Source organism: Drosophila miranda (genome assembly GCF_003369915.1).
Source record: "Drosophila miranda strain MSH22 chromosome Y unlocalized genomic scaffold, D.miranda_PacBio2.1 Contig_Y3_pilon, whole genome shotgun sequence".
NCBI classification, from domain to species: Eukaryota; Metazoa; Arthropoda; class Insecta; order Diptera; family Drosophilidae; genus Drosophila; species Drosophila miranda.
The window spans coordinates 1,506,341-1,526,893 of record NW_022881625.1 but is presented as its reverse complement, the minus strand read 5'-3'; the positions used below and the strand labels follow the sequence as shown (position 1 = coordinate 1,526,893).

Here is a 20,553-nt window from a genome sequence, read left to right as displayed (position 1 = left end):
TCCAAGTGGCTGCTGGTCCGGCCACCAGGATACGTTGTCGATTGTATTGTTGTTGGCCGCATCCGAGTGGCTGCTGGTCCGGCCACCCAGGATGCGTTGTCAGTAGAATTGGCCTGGCCTCCTCGGCCACGTTCGTCGTCAATTTGTAACGGCGTTTTGAGTGGCTGGTGGTCTGGCCACCCAGTTGAGGAGGTGTTTGCTTTGGCGTGTGATTTTAATTTGTGTTTATTTGCAGGTACTTGTCGGCGTTTGGATGCTGTTGCTGGCGACCCTTGTCTGGTTTGTGTTGGCGTGAGAGGCGTTTGCAGGTGAGTATATGTGTTTATTGGCAGCCTCTCTCCTGATTCTCCTTCTTCTTTTGCAGGATTTGCTGGCGTCCGCCGGCTCAACACCAGCCATCCGCCTCACATAATGCATGAGAGACGGTGCGACCCAGTGGAGCGGCAACAGGCGCCAGCATCTGCGTCGTCGTTGGAAATGGCAGCTGTATGTTTGGAGTGGCGTGACGTCACGGACATGGTCAGGCGGCAGCGTCATCAGAAAGGGGCCTCCTTTTCCTTCCCTTTGGCAGGAATTGTCAGTGTTGATGGCGAGGCAGCTTCCTGCTGGGCAGCTCTGTCTGGTGATTGGCAGGTAAGTGTGGATTTCATGTGTTTTGGCCGTTTTTCGTGTTGTCGTGGTGCATGTGGTGGTGGTGCAGATGGTGGGCAGTGGCAGTAGCTTTGGTGCTGCTGCTTGAGGCTACAGCGGTGCTGGCGACCGTGCTGGCTGGCCCGGACGCGGACGCGGACGCCAGGCGATGGCTATTCAGGAGCAGGGTGGCCGTGCTGCCCGAGCTGGGACTGCTGCCGGGGCTGGGATTGTTGCTGTTGCTGCTGGAACTATTGCTGTTGGCGCCGCTGTTCTGTGGCTGGTTCTTATAGACGGCCATCAGCGGGTCGGAGGCGCGGCGAATGCTGTTCATTCGTGCTGCTGTCGCGGCTGCTGCCGAGTAGCTGATGTTGCTGCTGTTTCCCCCTCCACTGCGTCGCATATTGTTGCCGTTGCTGCTCCCGCTACTGCCGCCGCACCCGTTGACGGGACTGTTGCCGTTGTGGCTGCTGGTGCTGCTGTGTCCGGGGCAGACTAGCGTCTCCTCCAGCTGAAACTTCTTGACCAGAGCCTTCACCGAGGTGGCCGATCCATGGGACTCTCCCGTGGGTGCCTTGCGGATCACTTTCGGTGTGGTGGGCGCATCGGGAAAGAGTGTCAGGGTGGCCACCACTGTGGCGAACTCGTCGAGGCCGTTGCTGCCCAGCTGGATGGTGGCCTGCACCGGGGGCTTCTTCACAAATGTCGCCGTGTATGTGTTCTCCTTGTCCGAGTCGGAGGCTCGACGTGTGGGTGTCACGATCTGAGTGGGCTTGGCGGACAAGCAGACCGTGTTGCTCTGTCCGTGTCCATTGCTGGTCAGCGTGTGTATGGCTGTCGTTGTCTCTGTGCTGGTGCTGGTGCTGCTTATGGGGCTTCCCAGGAGCTTCCCGGTGGCAATGAGTATTTTTGAGATGCTGCTACTGCTCCCATTGCTGTGGGCCCGATGGTGGCCATTGTGCGTGGGTTTGTTGCTGCCACTGCTTGGCTTCTGTTGCTTTTGTTGTTCCTGTGACTGCTGTTGCTGTTCCTGCTCCTCTGCCTTCTCCTCGGCCACTGGCTCCTCCACTTCCTCATCCTCAAGGTCGTCTTCTTCCTCCTCCTCTTCCTCTTCAGCATCGCTCTGATCCTGCAGATACATTTGTCTATCCATCGAGCTCTCATCCTTCAGCCAGGCATGTTCCAAAAGCGGCACTCATGCGATCGTTTGGCTTAATTCGCAATGCGCGGCGTATGAAATCGATCGCCACTGGCGAGACGCCACCGAATAGGTTGTCCGGAGAGGTGAGCGCACACTGCGAGATATTGAGGAAGGTCTCCTGCTTGGTGTCCCCGCCAAAGGGCGAGAAGACGGAGAGCAAGACATAGGTGAGAACGCCCACGGACCAGATGTCCGTCAGCAGGGAGAGCGGCTCGTACTGGAGCACCTCGGGGGCCACGTAGTCGGGTGTGCCGGCCATCTCGCGGACATTGATGCCCTCGCACACAACGCGCGAGATCCCAAAGTCACAGAGCTTGAGGCCATCTTCTATACGCTCGCCGGCGAGCAAAATGTTCTGTGGCTTGAGGTCCAGGTGGGCAATGGATCGGTCGTGGAGAAGCTTGAGAGCCTTCAGCACCTCTCGCATGCAGTGGCGGGCCTGGGCCTCTGTCAGGCACTCCTCGTTGTCCAGTATGGTCTGCAGCTCGCCACCAGTGGCCAGTTCCAGCAGCAGGGCTGTGTCCGAACGGGTCTCGTGCACCGCATTCAGATTGACAATGTTCTCCTCGCCCTCGCAGAGTATTAGGACGGCGATCTCGTGTTTGATCTCCTTGTCGCTGCTCTGTGCGCGTCGGCGTCGCTTCAAGAACTTTGCCGCGAAATGGGAGCCCGTGTTCTTGTGAATGGCACGGCGAACGGCGGCGAATTTGCCCCTGGCAAACGGCGTCTGTTCCACCTCGTAGATCTCGTTGATGTCATGCGACACGAGCAATCCGTTAAAGCGTTCGGCATCTACATCCAAAAGGCCATCGCCTATGGGAAAGATTCCCTTTTCGGTGAACATGATCTATCGATCTGTGCCGTGTCGCCATTGACGTTTTTTTTCTGTGTTGCCCTGTTTTCTTTTTGTGGTGTCTGTCGTGTGCCGTGCCGCCCTTCCTCCACCCATTACTTACCTTGACAAACTTTTGCTCCCGTCCACATCACAAACCAAAAAGAGAATAAAAGTGCCAATAAATACATTAAACACAACCACACACACACAAGAGACTTTTCAATTAAAAAACAACAAACAGGCAGCAGATCGCCAACACACAAACCAACAGCCAGCCATGACCAGAGGAATGGCCAGACGAGGGTCAACCAGACGACACAGCGACGGCGGCAGAGCGGCCCGCAGAGGCGCCCTAGCAGCAGCAGCAGCAGCCAACAACACCAGCACCAACACCGCCAATAGCAGCAGCAGCAGAGCCCTCGGCGCAGGCGCCAACACCAACGCCCCAGCCAATGCAGAGCGCCGACGCCACAGCCTTCCATCGAGTGAGTACCCAGCCATTGCCATGGCCGATATATCCACGGCCACAGCCACTCCCCCCTCGAGACCCGTCACAAAAACCGCGCCAACCACAAAGGGAAAGGCCGAAAAGACGCCGCTCTCACTGCCACTTTTCCCGCCTCTCACGCTCTTGGACGCACAAAACTGTTCAGGAGTAACGGGAGAGTGAGAAGACGGAGGAGAGCCGGCAAGCCGACGCGCAAGAGCGGAGCGCCCAAACGGCCAACGGGCAGCCCCACACACACACACGACCGGATCGAACCTGTTGCGTGTCGAACCTGGTTCGAGCTCGAGCAGCGGGTCGATCCGAGCCATAGCCCAGCCTGCTCCAATGCCACAAATCCCACCAACACCAAAACGACGCCGCGCCCTCATCGACAGTGGGAGTGACGATGAGGGTGAGGGTGAGAGGAAGCAGGCTAGACGACGGGGCCGCCATCACCAGCAGCGGCAGCAAACACAAAACACAAATACAAACACCAACACCGTCACCGCCACTCACACCAGCACCATCGCCAATACCAACACCAACACAACTACTGCCACTCCCAATACACACACCCTTGCCATTGCCAATGACATCCGGCACGGCGAGTTCGGGCATCAGCCTGTGGAGGACAGAGGATTGAGGATCCTCATCCGAGGTCTTCCCCATTCCACGCCCTCTGACTGGTTCCGGGACTGTATGCAGGCCGAGGAGTACACGGTCCGGTTTACTCGGGCGATCACCGATCGATTCGATCGCAGCCGCCAATACAACCTCTTCGAGGCTGAGATCGCCCCCAAACCGGACCGTGGTCAATTCGATGTGTTGAAGCTGCGACGCCTGGGTGGGAGGCCCGTCACGGTTGAGAGACTTGGAGTCTCCCGTGACCCTGCCCAGTGCCATCGATGTCAGGTGTTTGGCCACACCCGCGCATATTGTAGACGAGCTGCTGTCTGCATTAAATGCGCGGGTGGACATCAGACGACGGAGTGCAGCAAGCCAAGGGCCGTCAATCCCAAATGCGCCAACTGCCAAGGCGCCCACATCAGCGCCTACAAGGGCTGCAGCGCCTACAAGGCAGCCAGGCAGCGGCTCCTGGCCCACAGGGTCGCTGTCCAGGAGCATCGACGGCAGCAGCAGTAGCCTCAGCCACTACGGCAACAGCCACAGCAAATGCAGCAGCCAATACAGCAGCAACAGCCAGCACATCGTCTCCAGCAGCCATCACAACGTCACCAGCAGCCACTACAGCGACAGTTGCAGCAGCAGCCACCCATACAGCCACTCCACCCACAGCCGCAGCAGCAACGCCAACGCGGTCCGAGTCGGCAGCATCGGCAACAGCTACAGCATCGCCAATACCAAAGGGTCCAGCCGATGCAGCCGATCCCAAATCGTGCTCCGACGCCACGCCAACCCCAGCTACAGCAGCAGCCAGGCGCCCAGTGCGATGGGAGCTGTGCCCATATCCTGAAAAGATATGCCGTAAAAATTAAAGAGCTGGAGGATAAGCTGGCAGCAATTTTGACGAAACTGACAAACCTGCTGCAGGCAAGGGACGAGAGCACGGGAGGAGTGCCGCCACTTCAGACAAAAACAGCAGCAGCAGCATCCACACAGCCATCACCACGACCAACTGCAAATACGCACCATGACGCCGCAGCCATATCGGACTCCGAATCCGATATGGACTGCGAAGCAATTGACGACGAACATGACGACGAATGGACCGACCACGATCCATTCGACGATCTGTAGGGTCTGGGCCAAGTGTGGAGGGCCCAAATCGCCAGCGCACGCGAAAGCATGCGATCGGGCGGTGCCTGTTAATGCGCCCAATCGTTGATCCAGAGACAGCCACTGCAACAAAGGAAAAAAGACGTCAATACGGACAACAACGAAAAACGGCCAAAACACACAAAATCCACACTTACCTGCCAATCACCAGACAGAGCTGACCAACAAGAAGCTGCCTCGCCATCAACATTAACAATTTCCTGCCAAATGGGAGGAATATGAGGCCCCTTTCTGATGACGCTGCCACCGACCATCACAATGACGTCACGCCACTCCAATCAGACAACAGCCATTCCAACGACGACGCAGATGCTGGCGTCTGTTGCCGCTCCGCTGGGTCGCACCCGTCTCTCATGCCAATTATGTGAGGGCGGGATGGCCCGGTGTTGAGCCGCCGGACGCCAGCAAATCCTGCAAAAGAAGGTGAAACAGGAGAGAGGCTGCCGATAAACACGAATACTCACCCGCAAACGTCTCTTACGCCAACACAAATCAGACAAGGGTCGCCAGCAACAACATCCAAATCAACGAAAGGCACCTGCAAATAAACGCAAATTAAAATCAAAAAGCCAAAACAAACACCTCCTCACCTGAGTGGCCGGACCAGCAGCCATTCAAAACGCAACTACAAATTGACGAAGAACGTGGCCGAGGAGGCCAGGCCAATCCACCTGACAGCGCATCCTGGGTGGCCGGACCAGCAGCCACTTGGATGCGGCCAATCAACAATTAAAATCGACAACGCATCCTGGTGGCCGGACCAGTTCGCCACTTGGATGCGGCCAATAACTCCGACCATTGCCATCACACACCGATGCCAATGCCAACACGATGACAATGCAGTTGGGTGGCCGGACCAGTGCCCCTCGAGTGCAGCAGCCAACACTAACCAACAGACAGATGCAACGTGGGCGGCCGGACCAGAGCCGCTTGCCATCAAGACCATCATTGCCCACGATGCACGCCAATACTCACAACCAGCCAATAAACAACACACAGGGGGACAACAGAGCCGGCCGGTATACAGCGTAATGTTCGCATTGCGTTTGTTATGCCGGCCGGTGCTTCGTTGTAGTTGTCCTCCTGTTAGAAATAAAATAAATATAATTAATATGTTTATATGTGTGTAAATGTATGTCAATTATCGTTTATTTTACCTTGTCTGCATCAATGTTCTTGTTGTAGATGTCAATCCTGTTGTTTTTTGTAGTTTTTGCATGTCCGTAGATAGTTTGTCCATAGTTTTAGTTACTAGCCTGTGATATTAGGAATAAGTTTTTGTAAATTAATGTAGTTTTTCTGTAGTTAATTGTATATTATTAGTAGTTTTCTGATTAGTTTTATTACCTTTTTCCTCTTCTTCCCCACCTATCTGCCATTCCCATATTTCCCCTGACATTTGGTATTACTAAAAATACCACGCAAATACCAGACTTGACCGATAACACACCAAAAAAGCCAATACAAATTCAAATTGCATTTCTCAATGCCCAGTGTGTTACCGGTCGCAACTTCGGCAATTATGCCCAGCCAATTCCTCACCCACCCCCCACCCACTTCAAATGCCACTAAATGCCAAATGAGGCTGAGCAGAATAAAATAAACACTGCCATCCTTCGCCACTCAGCCAAATGCCCCAACAATGCCAATACAACCGCCCACAAGATGCTATGCGGTCGACTCTTCGGAGCGTCTCGCGCCCGGATCGTAAGATCCGGAAGTTGAAAGTATCCGGGCGGTTATACGGGAGCAGGCAAACTTTCCCCTTCCCATCCCATCCCATCCTTGACAACAGAGCAGCCAATTCACACAGCACAGAGAAACATTAGACACGGGCCATTGCCCAACAACAACACACACAGCCACTGAAACAGAAGGCCGTTCAAATCTTCCATTGCCTACTTATCGGTGCTGCTGCCCTCGGACTACTTTCATCTCACTGAATATTGGGGTGAGTGAAAGTGGAACCGGGGGTGAGAGCACCGGTAAGTGACGACCGGCGTGGGAGTGGGGGAGTTGGCGGACATGTGAGAGTTCCACCATGAACCTCGTCCGCCACTCTCATCTCGTCCACCCGCTCGAGAGGTCGCGATCGTCGGACGTATATAAATTGAACCATCGCCGCCGCCATTAAAATAAAATAAAATCGCAAGTTTGTTTGTTCGTTGCCATCAGTGTTGCCCGTGTCGTTTGTCGTTTTGACTGTTTTGTCGTTTATCGTTTGCCGTGTCATTTGTGCTCTGGTGCCAAAAAATAAAGACAGTGAAGGCCAGACGACGCCAAGCCAAGCCAGGCAGCAGCCATTTTGTGTCCCCCCCCCCCCCCCCCTCCCTCACCATTCGCCGCTGCACATGACCATTCCAAACGCGGAAAAGTGCTCCTCGCCAATCCACCACGCTCCAGCCCTTCCTTCACCCCACCCACTACTATCTCCGACAAGCTTTAGTTCCTGTGCCACTACAAACATCACAAACATCACAAACTAAAAGAGATAACTGTGATAGACAAAAAAAAAAGAGAACTAAGGTGCCAATAAATACATTAAATACAAACACACACAAGAGACTTTTCAATTAAAGAACAACAAACAGGCAGCAGATCGCCAACACACAAACCAACAGCCAGCCATGACCAGAGGAATGGCCAGACGAGGGACAACCAGACGACACAGCGACGGCGGCAGAGCGGCCCGCAGAGGCGCCCTAGCAGCAGCAGCAGCAGCCAACAACACCAACACAAACACCGCCAATAGCAGCAGCAGCAGCAGAGCCCTCGGCGCAGGCGCCAAAACCAACGCCCCAGCCAATGCAGAGCGCCGACGCCACAGCCATCCATCGAGTGAGTACCCAGCCATTCCCATGGCCGACATATCCACGGCCACAGCCACTCCCCCCTCGAGCCCCATCACATCAGCAGCAACAGCAGCGCCAATACCAACCGCAAATCCCGCAACCCTGCCAAATCACAAAATCCCGCCAAACACAAAGGGAAAGGCCGAAAAGACGCCACTTTTCCCGCCTCTCACGTTCTCGGACATACAAAACTGTTCAGGAGTAACGGGAGAGGGAGAAGACGGAGGAGAGCCGGCAAACCGACGCGCAAGAGCGGAGCGCCAAAACGGCCAACGGGCATCCACACACACACACACGACCGGATCGAACCTGTTGCGGGTCGAACCTGGTTCGAGTTCGAGCAGCGGGTCGATCCGTGCCAATGCCCAGCCTGCACAAATACCACCAATCCCACCAACACCAAAACGCCGCGCCCTCATCGACAGTGGGAGTGACGATGAGGGTGAGGGTGAGAGGAAGCAGGCCAGACGACGGGGCCGCCATCACCAGCAGCGGCAGCAGCGGCCGCCAATTGGGAAGCCGAAGAAGAAAAGGCAGACACTGGAGGAGCTAGAGGCTATTGTCCGGGAGCAGTTGAGGCAGCACGAGCTGCGGCAGCAACAACAGAGGCAGCAGAAACGGACAACAAATACAGCCAACACCAACACAGTTGCCGCTCCTGCCACTATGCCGCAATCTGCACAGCGAACACATGCCCCTGCCCCTGCCCATGCCCCTGCCACTACTATAAATGCCAATAGCCAGACCCACAGCCATCACCAACATCAACAACAGCCAATACATAGACAATCACCAGCCCCATTCACATAGACAATACTGACAATATCAATACAAATAATGACGCCAACGCAATTACAATTACAAATACACCTGCCAAGACCAATACCAACACCACCACCGCCATCACCATCACAAACACCCCTGCCACTACCACCGACGATGACATCCGGCACGGCGAATTCGGGCATCAGCCCAGCCAGGAACGTGGCTTGAGGATCCTCATCCGAGGACTCTCCCACTCCATGCCGCCGGATTGGATTCGCAGCAGTATGCTGAACGAGGGGTTCACGGTTCGGTTTGTAAGGGCAATCACCGATCGATTCGATCACAGCCGCCAATTCAATCTCTTTGAGGCTGAGATCGCCCCCAAACCGGACCGTGGCCAATGCGGGGTTTTGAAGCTGCGACGCCTGGGTGGGAGGCCCGTCACGGTTGAGAGACTTGGAGTCTCCCGTGACCCTGCCCAGTGCCATCGATGTCAGGTGTTTGGCCACACCCGCGCATATTGTAGACGCGCTGCAGTTTGCATGAAATGCGCGGGTGGACACCTGACGACGGAGTGCAGCAAGCCAAGGAACGTTGCTCCCAAGTGCGCCAACTGCCAGGGCCAGCACATCAGCGCCTACAAGGGCTGCAGCGCCTACAAGGCAGCCAGGCAGCGGCTCCTGGCCCACACGGTCGCTGTCCAGGAGCATCGACGGCAGCAGCAGCAGCCTCAGCCAATACGGCAACAGCCACAGCCAATGCAGCAGCCAATACAGCAGCAACAGCCAGCACATCGTATCCAGCAGCCACCACAACGTCACCAGCAGCCACTACAGCGACAGTTGCAGCAGCAGCCACCCACACAGCCACTCCACTCACAGCCGCAGCAGCAACGCCAACGCGGTCCGGGTCGGCAGCATCGGCAACAGCTACAGCATCGCGACCAACATCCCCAGCCACTGGCCGAGGGGCGCCAATACCAAAGGGTCCAGCCGATGCAGCCGATCCCAAATCGTGCTCCGACGCCACGCCAACCCCAGCTACAGCAGCAGCCAGGCGCCCAGTGCGATGGGAGCTGTGCCCATAATCTGAAAAGATATGCCGGTAAAATTAGAGAGCTGGAAGAAAAACTGGCAGCAATTTCAACGAAACTGACAAACCTGCTGCAGGCAAGGGACGAGAGCACGGGAGGAGTGCCGCCACAACGGACAACAACAGCAGCAGCAGCATCCACAAAGCCATCACCACGACCAGCACCAAATACGCCCTTTGACGCCGCAGCCATATCGGAGTCCGAACCCGATATGGACTGCGAAGCAATTAATGACGATGATGACGACGAGTGGACCGACCACGATCCATTCGACGATCTGGAGGGTCTGGGCCAAGTGTGGAGGGCCCAAATCGCCAGCGCACGCGAAAGCATGCGATGGCATGCATGGCAATGGCTGGGTACTCACTCGATGGATGGCTGTGGCGTCGGCGCTGTGCATTGGCTGGGGGGTTGGTGGTGGCGCCTGCGCCGAGGGCTCTGCTGCTGCTGCTGCTATTGGCGGTGTTTGTGTTGGTGTTGTTGGCTGCTGCTGCTGCTGCTAGGGCGCCTCTGCGGGCCGCTCTGCCGCCGTCGCTGTGGCGTCTGGTTGACCCTCGTCTGGCCATTCCTCTGGTCATGGCTGGCTGTTGGTTTGTGTGTTGGCGATCTGCTGCCTGTTTGTTGTTTTTAATTGAAAAGTCTCTTGTGTGTGTGTGTTTGTGTTTAAAGTATTTATTGGCACTTTTATTCTTTTTTGTTTTATGATATGGACGGGAACAAAAGTTTGTCAAGGTAATTAATGGATGTGGTGGAGGAAGGGCGGCACGGCACGGCACGGCACACAACAGACACCACAAAAGAAAAAAGGGCAACACAGAAAAAGAAAACGTCAATGGCGACACGGCACAGAACAACGAAAAAAGCGACACGACACGAAACGGTTCTGGCACGTCCGACGATCGCGACCTCTCGAGCGGGTGGACGAGATGAGAGTGGCGGACGAGGTTCATGGTGGAACTCTCACATGTCCGCCAACTCCCATACTCTCTCCTCCACACTCGAATGGCCCGATCGCCGATCGTCATTTATACTGTAAACTTCCGGATCTTTCGGTCCGGGCGCGTGACGCTCCGAAGAGTCGACCGCATAGCATCATATGGGCGGTTGAAATGGCAGAGTTTGGCAGAGTGGCGGAGGTTGGCAGTGTTAATTTTGCTCCTGCTCAACCGCATTTGGCATTTAGTGGCTTTTGAAGTGGGTAGGGGGTGGGGAGAAATTGGCTGGGCATAAATTGCCGAATTGGCGACCGATAACACACTGGGCATTGATAAATGCATTTTAAATTTGAAATGGCGTTTTGGTGTGTTATCGGTCATAGTCTGGTATTTGCGTGGTATTTTTGGTAATACCACGTGTCAAGGGTGTGAGTGGAGTGGCTGTGTGGGTGGCTGCTGCTGCAACTGTCGCTGTAGTGGCTGCTGGTGACGTTGTGGTGGCTGCTGGATACGATGAGCTGGCTGTTGCTGCTGTATTGGCTGCTGCATTGGCTGTGGCTGGTGCCGTATTGGCTGAGGCTGGGAATGGCAGATAGGTTGGGAAGAAGAGTAAGAAGGTAAAACTAATTAGAAAACTACGAAAAATATACAATTAACTACAGAAAAACTACATTAATTTACAAAAACTTAATTCTAATATCACAGGTAAGTAACTAAAACTATCTACGGACATGCAAAAACTACAAAAAACAACAGGATTGACATCTACAACAAATACATTGATGCAGACGAGGTAAAATAAACGATAATTGACATAGATTTACAACATATAAACATATTAATTATATTTATTTTATTTCTAACAGGAGGACAAACAACAACGGAGCACCGGCAGGCATATCAAACGCAATGCGAACATTACGCTGTATACCGGACGGCTCTGTTGTCCCCCTGTGTCTTGTTTAGTGGCGATGGCTGGATTGATGGTGTTGGCGTGCATCGTGGGCAAAGTTGGAGATGGCGAGCGGATCTAGTCCGGCCGCCCACGTTGCATCTGTCTGTTGGTTTAATGCAGCAGACCGAGTGGCACTGGTCCGGCCACCCGAGATGCGTTGTCCAGTGTGTTGGCGTTGACATCGGTGTGTGATGTCAGACTGTCAGTATTATTGGCCGCATCCAAGTGGCAACTGGTCCGGCCACCAGGATACGTTGTCGATTTACTTGTTGATTGGCCGCATCCGAGTGGCTGCTGGTCCGGCCACCAGGATGCGTTGTCAGCAGAGTTGGCCTGGCCTCCTCGGCCACGTTCGTCATCGGTTCAAAAAAGGCCTCCTTTTCCGCCCCTTTGGCAGAAAATTGATGATGTTCATGGCGAGGCAGCTGCTGTGGGGGCAGCTCTGTCTGGTGATTGGCAGGTACGTGTGTTTTTGTGTGTTTTGGGTGTTTTTTTTTTTCGTGTTGGCGTGTATTGACTGTTTTCCTTTGTATTTTAGTGGCTGGCCTCTGGACTTCTGTTGGAATTGACGGCAGTGCTGCTGATGAGGCCTCCAAATTACGCCCATTATGCCTCAAGAGAGTTCCAGGAGTGGCGAGGCAGCTGCTGGAGGAGCAGCTCTGTCGGTTTAATAGCAGGTGAGTATGTTTGTTGGTCATTTGCAGATTGTTGTTAATTGTGTTTAATTATACCAGATACTCAAAATGAGTATTGGGGTATATTAGATTTGTGGTAAAAGTGGATGTGTGTAACGTCCAGAAGGAATCGTTTCCGACCCCATAAAGTATATATATTCTTAATCAGCATCAATAGCCGAGTCGATTGAGCCCTGTCTGTCTGTCCGTCTGTCCGTCCGTCCGTCCGTCCGTCCGTCCGTCCGTCCGTCCGTCTGTCCGTCCGTCCGTCCGTCCGTCCGTCCGTCCGTCCGTCCGTCCGTCCGTCCGTCCGTCCGTCCCCTTCAGCGCCTAGTGCTCAAAGACTATAAGAGCTAGAGCAACGATGTTTTGGATCCAGACATCTGTGATATGTCACTGCTACAAAAATATTTCAAAACTTTGCCCCGCCCACTTCCGCCCCCACAAAGGACGAAAATCTGTGGCATCCACATTTTTAAAGATACGATAAAACCAAAAATGCAGAATCGTAGAAGATGACTATATGTTCTAGAGTGTAAAATCTCAACCCGATCGTATAGTTATTATAGCCAGAATCAAGAAAACAATTTCATTCTTTCTCGCTCTGTCTCTCTCTAACACACAGGTTTCATGGTCGGCTTTGCCAATTGCAAAATATGAGTTCAAGGATCTCAGAACCTATAAGAGCCAGAGCAACCAAATTTGGTATCCACACTCCTGTGATATCTGACCTTAACCGTTTCGTGTCCAAATTTCGCCACACCCCCTTCCGCCCCCGCAAAGGACGAAAATCTGGGGCATCCACAAATCTCAGAGACTATTAAGGCTAGAGTAACCAAATTTGGTATCCGCACTTCTGTTAGATCTCACTATAAAACGTATATCTCAGAATTTCGCCACACCCCTTTTCGCCCCCACAAAAGACGAAAATCTGTTGCATCCACAATATTGCACATTCGAGAAAACTAAAAACGCAGAATCATAGATAATGACCATATCTATCAGATTGCTGAATCGAGATCAGATCAGATCATTTTTGTAGCCAAAAGCAAGAAATCAATTTTCAGTGGCTACGCAGCGCCCGACGTCACGCTCAGACTGATTTTCTGTCTTTGTCGTGTCGTTTAATATTAGCGGCGTCTGCCGGAGGAGAGTTATACTGACTTAGTATCGGGTATAACCGTAGAGTTGCGGTGTCCGCAGCAACTCACAACGTTCCCCCTCGTTTTTTTCTATTTTTAGGTTTTATTGGCATTAAACTTCTGCTATTTGTCGCAATCAGTAGACGCCGTTTAATCCGTCGCTTTCGGAGTCGCCACTGGATTCTCCATTTAGAAACCTACCTAGGTCCTCATAAGGCTCTTCATCGGTCCATTGGCTGTCGTCGTCCATATCCATATCCGGCTCACCGTCCGATATGGCTACTGCTGCTGCTGTATTGGCGGCTATTGGAACTGCTGCTGCTGTTGCTGCAGCCAATTTGGTGAGTTGCTCTGCCATCTGTTCGATCCTCCTTTCCAACTCTGTTATACGCTGTACGTATAATTGCAGGTTTTGAGCGCAGCTGCCATCGCACTGGGCGTCTGGCCGCTGCTGCTGCTGGTGTTGGCGTGGCGTCGGAGCATCATTCGCGATCGGCTGCATCGGCTGGACCCTCTGGTGTTGGCGCCCCCTGGTCGATGGCTGGGGATGTTGGTCGCCATACCGATGCTGCTGCCGATGCTGCCGATCCGGTTGGTGTTGGCGTTGCTGCTGCGGATTATGGAGTGGCTGTGGATGTGGCTGCTGCTGGCGACGTTGTATTGGCAGAAGCTCGAAGAGGTTGAATTGGCGGCTGCGATCAAATCGATCGGTGATCACCCTCACAAACCGAACCGTGTACCCCTCGTTCAGCATGCTGCTGCGAATCCAATCCGGCGGCATGGAGTGGGAGAGTCCTCGGATGAGGATCCTCAAGCCACGTTCCTGGCTGGGCTGATGCCCGAATTCGCCGTGCCGGATGTCATCGTCGGTGGTAGTGGCAGGGGTGTTTGTGATGGTGATGGCGGTGGTGGTGTTGGTGTTGGTAGTGGCAGGTGTATTTGTATTATCGTCATTATTATTTCTATTGTTAATTGTGGTATTGTCTGTGTGAATGGCTGGTGATTGTCTATGTATTGGCTGTTGTCGATGTTGGTGATGGCTGTGGGTCTGGTTATTTGCATTTATAGTAGTGGCAGGGGCAGGGGCATGTGTTGGCTGTGCAGATTGCGGCATAGTGGCAGGATCGGCAACTGTGTTGGTGTTGGCTGCATCTGCCGTCCGTTTCTGCTGCTTCTGCTGTTGCTCCCGCAGCTCGCGCTGCCTCAACTGCTCCTGAACAATAGCCTCCAGCTCCTCCAGAGTTTGCCTTTTCTGGTGATGGCGGCCCCGTCGTCTGGCCTGCTTCCTCTCACCCTCATCCTCATCTTCACTCCCACTGTCGATGAGGGCGCGGCGTCGTTTTGGTGTTGGTGGGATTTGTGGTATTGGTGCCGGCTCAGCATTGGCCCGGATCGACCCGCTGCTCGAACCAGGTTCGACTTGCAACAGGTTCGATCCGGTCGTGTGTGTGTGTGTGGCGGCCCGTTGGCCCGCTCCTTCTCGGCGGCTTGCCGGCTCTCCTCCGTCCTCTCCCTCTCCCGTTACTCTCGAACTATTTTGTATGTCCGAGAGCGTGAGAGGCGGGAAAAGTGGTGTCTTGTTGGGCCTTTCTTTTGTGTTTGGCGCCTTTCCTTGGGTATTATTTGCAAGGGGGGGGGGGGGGGGGAAGGGCAATGCAAGTGGCGGGAATGGCTGTGTCTGTGTGTGTATTGGCGGCGTCTGCGTACTCACGATCGGTGCAGTCTGTGTTGGCGTTGTTATTGCTGCTGCTGATGCAGCCACCGTCGCTGTGGCGTCGGCGCTCTGCATTGGCTGGGGCGTTGGTGTTGGCGCCTGCGCCGAGGGCTCTGCTGTTGCTGCTGCTATTGGCGGTGTTGGTGTTGGTGTTGTTGGCTGCTGCTGCTGCTGCTAGGGCGCCTCTGCGGGCCGCTCTGCCGCCGTCGCTGTGGCGTCTGGTTGACCCTCGTCTGGCCATTCCTCTCGTCATAGTTGTTGTTAGTTTGTGTATTGGCGATTTGCTGTCTGTTTGTTGTTTTCCCTTACTGAAAAGTCTCTTGTGTGTGTGTGTTTGTGTTTAATGTATTTATTGGCACTTTCTGTCTCTTTACACAGTTTGTCTCTCGTTAGGTTTGTGTTTTTATAACTTAATGTTATTTATTGGCGTTTAAAATTAATCACATTTATTGGGGAGCAGAAAGTTTGTCGAGTGGAGGGAGCGGGGGCACGGCACGGCACGGCACGGCACACGACAGACACCACAAAAAAGAAAACAAAGCACAACAGCAAGACAACGGAAAAACGGCGACACGAAAAAACGACACGAAACGGTTTTGGCACGTCCGACGATCGCGACCTCTCGAGCGGGTGGACGAGATGAGAGTGGCGGACGCGGTTCATGGTGTTACTCTCACATGTCCGCCAACTCCCATACTCTCCCCCTCAACTCGACTGACCCGATCGCCGATCGTCATTTACCGGTGCTCTCACCCCCGGTTCCACTTTCACTCACACCAATATTGAGTGAGATGAAAGTGGTCCGAGGGCAGCAGCACCGATAAGTAGGCAATGGAGAATTGGAATAGCCGTTTGTTTTAGTGGCTGTGTGTGTTGTCGTTGTCGTTGGTTAGCGGCCAGTGTCTTATGGACAAACTATCTACGGGCATGCAAAAACTACAGAAACAACAGGATTGACATCTACAACAAATACATTGATGCAGACGAGGTAAAATAAACGATAATTGACATACATTTACAACATATAAACATATTAATTATATTTATTTTATTTCTAACAGGAGGACAACTACAACGAAGCACCGGCCGGCATAACAAACGCAATGCGAACATTACGCCGTATACCGGCCGGCTCTGTTGTCCCCCTGTGTGTTGTTTATTGGCTGGCTGGTTGTGAGTATTGGCGTGCATCGTGGGCGATGGCGAGCGGCTCTGGTCCGGCCGCCCACGTTGCATCTGTCTGTTGGTTTGGTGCAGCAGACCGAGTGGCACTGGTCCGGCCACCCGAAGATGCATTGTCCAGTGTGTTGGCATTGGCATCGAAAAGTGATGCCAACGAATCGTGATATTGGCCGCATCCAAGTGGCTGCTGGTCCGGCCACCAGGATACGTTGTCGATTGTATTGTTGTTGGCCGCATCCGAGTGGCTGCTGGTCCGGCCACCCAGGATGCGTTGTCAGTAGAATTGGCCTGGCCTCCTCGGCCACGTTCGTCGTCAATTTGTAACGGCGTTTTGAGTGGCTGGTGGTCCGGCCACCCAGTTGAGGAGGTGTTTGCTTTGGCGTGTGATTTTAATTTGTGTTTATTTGCAGGTACTTGTCGGCGTTTGGATGCTGTTGCTGGCGACCCTTGTCTGGTTTGTGTTGGCGTGAGAGGCGTTTGCAGGTGAGTATATGTGTTTATTGGCAGCCTCTCTCCTGATTCTCCTTCTTCTTTTGCAGGATTTGCTGGCGTCCGCCGGCTCAACACCAGGCCATCCCGCCCTCACATAATTGGCATGAGAGACGGGTGCGACCCAGTGGAGCGGCAACAGGCGCCAGCATCTGCGTCGTCGTTGGAAATGGCAGCTGTATGTTTGGAGTGGCGTGACGTCACGGCCATGGTCAGGCGGCAGCGTCATCAGAAAGGGGCCTCCTTTTCCTTCCCTTTGGCAGGAATTGTCAGTGTTGATGGCGAGGCAGCTTCCTGCTGGGCAGCTCTGTCTGGTGATTGGCAGGTAAGTGTGGATTTCATGTGTTTTGGCCGTTTTTCGTGTTGTCGTGGTGCATGTGGTGGTGGTGCAGATGGTGGGCAGTGGCAGTAGCTTTGGTGCTGCTGCTTGAGGCTACAGCGGTGCTGGCGACCGTGCTGGCTCGCCCGGACGCGGACGCGGGCGCCAGGCGATGGCTATTCAGGAGCAGGGTGGCCGTGCTGCCCGAGCTGGGACTGCTGCCGGGGCTGGGATTGTTGCTGTTGCTGCTGGAACTATTGCTGTTGGCGCCGCTGTTCTGTGGCTGCTTCTTATAGACGGCCATCAGCGGGTCGGAGGCGCGGCGAATGCTGTTCATTCGTGCTGCTGTCGCGGCTGCTGCCGAGTAGCTGATGTTGCTGCTGTTTCCCCCTGCACTGCGTCGCATATTGTTGCCGTTGCTGCTCCCGCTACTGCCGCCGCACCCGTTGACGGGACTGTGGCCGTTGTGGCTGCTGGTGCTGCTGTGTCCGGGGCAGACTAGCGTCTCCTCCAGCTGAAACTTCTTGACCAGAGCCTTCACCGAGGTGGCCGATCCATGGGACTCTCCCGTGGGTGCCTTGCGGATCACTTTCGGTGTGGTGGGCGCATCGGGAAAGAGTGTCAGGGTGGCCACCACTGTGGCGAACTCGTCGAGGCCGTTGCTGCCCAGCTGGATGGTGGCCTGCACCGGGGGCCATGTATGTGTTCTCCTTGTCCGAGTCGGAGGCTCGACGTGTGGGTGTCACGATCTGAGTGGGCTTGGCGGACAGGCAGACCGTGTTGCTCTGTCCGTGTCCATTGCTGGTCAGCGTGTGTATGGCTGTCGTTGTCTCTGTGCTGGTGCTGGTGCTGCTTATGGGGCTTCCCAGGAGCTTCCCGGTGGCAATGGGTATTTTTGAGATGCTGCTACTGCTCCCATTGCTGTGGGCCCGATGGTGGCCATTGCTTGGCTTCTGTTGCTTTTGTTGTTCCTGTGACTGCTGTTGCTGTTCCTGCTCCTCTGCCTTCTCCTCGGCCACTGGCTCCTCCACTTCCTCATCCTCAAGGTCGTCTTCTTCCTCCTCCTCTTCCTCTTCAGCATCGCTCTGAGCCTGCAGATACATTTGTCTATCCATCGAGCTCTCATCCTTCAGCCAGACATGTTCCAGGCATCCAGCGGCACTCATGCGATCGTTTGGCTTAATTCGCAATGCGCGGCGTATGAAATCGATGGCCACTGGCGAGACGCCACCGAATAGGTTGTCTGGAAAGGTGAGCGCACATATTGAGGAAGGTCTCCTGCTTGGTGTTCCCGCCAAAGGGCGAGAAGCCGGAGAGCAAGACATAGGTGAGAACGCCCACGGACCAGATGTCCGTCAGCAGGGAGAGTGGCTCGTACTGGAGCACCTCGGGGGCCACGTAGTCGGGTGTGCCGGCCATCTCGCGGACATTGATGCACTCGCACACAACGCGCGAGATTCCAAAGTCACAGAGCTTGAGGCCATCTTCTATACGCTCGCTGGCGAGCAAAATGTTCTGTGGCTTGAGGTCCAGGTGGGCAATGGATCGGTCGTGGAGAAACTTGAGAGCCTTCAGCACCTCTCGCATGCAGTGGCGGGCCTGGGCCTCTGTCAGGCACTCCTCGTTGTCCAGTATGGTCTGCAGCTCGCCACCAGTGGCCAGTTCCAGCAGCAGGGCTGTGTCCGAACGGGTCTCGTGCACCGCATTCAGATTGACAATGTTCTCCTCGCCCTCGCAGAGTATTAGGACGGCGATCTCGTGTTTGATCTCCTTGTCGCTGCTCTGTGCGCGTCGGCGTCGCTTCAAGAACTTTGCCGCGAAATGGGAGCCCGTGTTCTTGTGAATGGCACGGCGAACGGCGGCGAATTTGCCCCTGGCAAACGGCGTCTGTTCCACCTCGTAGATCTCGTTGATGTCATGCGACACGAGCAATCCGTTAAAGCGTTCGGCATCTACATCCAAAAGGCCATCGCCTATGGGAAAGATTCCCTTTTCGGTGAACATGATCTATCGATCTGTGCCGTGTCGCCATTGACGTTTTTTTTCTGTGTTGCCCTGTTTTCTTTTTGTGGTGTCTGTCGTGTGCCGTGCCGCCCTTCCTCCACCACACCCATTACTTACCTTGACAAACTTTTGCTCCCGTCCACATCACAAACCAAAAAGAGAATAAAAGTGCCAATAAATACATTAAACACAAACACACACACACAAGAGACTTTTCAATTAAAAACAACAAACAGGCAGCAGATCGCCAACACACAAACCAACAGCCAGCCATGACCAGAGGAATGGCCAGACGAGGGTCAACCAGACGCCACAGCGACGGCGGCAGAGCGGCCCGCAGAGGCGCCCTAGCAACAGCAGCAGCAGCCAAAAACACCAACACAAACACCGCCAATAGCAGCAGCAGCAGCAGAGCCCTCGGCGCAGGCGCCAATACCAACGCCCCAGCCATGCAGAGCGCCGACGCCACAGCCACCCAGCGAGTGAGTACCCAGCCATTGCCATGGCCGATATATCCACGGCCACAGCCACTCCCCCCTCGAGACCCATCACATCAGCAGCAACAGCAGCGCCAATACCAACTGCAAATCCCGCAACCCCGCCAAATCCCAAAATCCCGCCAAACACAAAGGGAAAGGCCGAAAAGACGCCACTTTTCCCGCCTCTCACGCTCTCGGACATACAAAACTGTTCAGGAGTAACGGGAGAGGGAGAAGACGGAGGAGAGCCGGCAAGCCGACGCGCAAGAGCGGAGCGCCAAAACGGCCAACGGGCAGCCACACACACACACACGACCGGATCGAACCTGTTGCGAGTCGAACCTGGTTCGAGCTCGAGCAGCGGGTCGATCCGGGCCAATGCTGGCCTGCACAAATGCCGTCAATCCCACCAACACCAAAACGACGCCGCGCCCTCATCGACAGTGGGAGTGACGATGAGGGTGAGGGTGAGAGGAAGCAGGCCAGACGACGGGGCCGCCATCACCAGCAGCGGCAGCAGCGGCCGCCAATTGGGAAGCCGAAGAAGAAAAGGCAGACACTGGAGGAGCTAGAGGCTATTGTCCGGGAGCAGTTGAGGCAGCACGAGCTGCGGCAGCAACAACAGAGGCAGCAGAAACGGACAACAAATACAGCCAACACCAACACAGTTGCCGCTCCTGCCACTATGCCGCAATCTGCACAGCGAACACATGCCCCTGTTTTTTTTTTTTTTTTTTGGTTGGCTCAGGGCTCTTTAGAGTGACCTGAAGCTTTCTTTATTAATGTTCTTATTACTCAATAGTAACATATAACATTATTTATGGAAACATTTAACATTTAGGTATTTTTTTAACATTACGGTAACATTGATAAAAAGATACCGAAAAATACTAGACAGTTATCAATTTGCTCTTGTAAACAAAAGTTAAGTTAAGATCGGCTTGTGTTTTCTTTTTTCTGGCTTAGACATAAAAATTTTGTGACGCCGCTCCTGGACCCC

The 20,553-nt window shown here is 54.2% G+C and overlaps 2 protein-coding genes and 1 pseudogene across 2 annotated transcripts; 1 reads left to right on the top strand and 2 right to left on the bottom strand.

Moving 5' to 3' along the window:
- Positions 1–536: 536 nt before the first annotated feature.
- On the bottom strand, positions 537–2,753 carry LOC117194547 (annotated as a pseudogene).
- A 9,222-nt stretch (positions 2,754–11,975) lies between these two features.
- On the top strand, positions 11,976–13,876 carry LOC117194507. The gene is made up of 4 exons (XM_033399059.1): positions 11,976–12,010; positions 12,089–12,227; positions 13,467–13,707; positions 13,776–13,876. Exons 2-4 carry the CDS (start codon positions 12,134–12,136, stop codon positions 13,780–13,782), a joined length of 342 nt encoding a protein of 113 aa, XP_033254950.1. The 5' UTR covers positions 11,976–12,010; positions 12,089–12,133; the 3' UTR covers positions 13,783–13,876.
- Positions 13,877–16,963: 3,087 nt separating this feature from the next.
- On the bottom strand, positions 16,964–19,074 carry LOC117194546 (death-associated protein kinase related-like). Its single transcript, XM_033399096.1, has 4 exons — positions 18,332–19,074; positions 17,817–17,991; positions 17,570–17,752; positions 16,964–17,005 (listed from the first exon to the last, which is right to left on the bottom strand). Exons 1-4 carry the CDS (start codon positions 19,072–19,074, stop codon positions 16,964–16,966), a joined length of 1,143 nt encoding a protein of 380 aa, XP_033254987.1.
- Between the last annotated feature and the right edge of the window lie 1,479 nt (positions 19,075–20,553).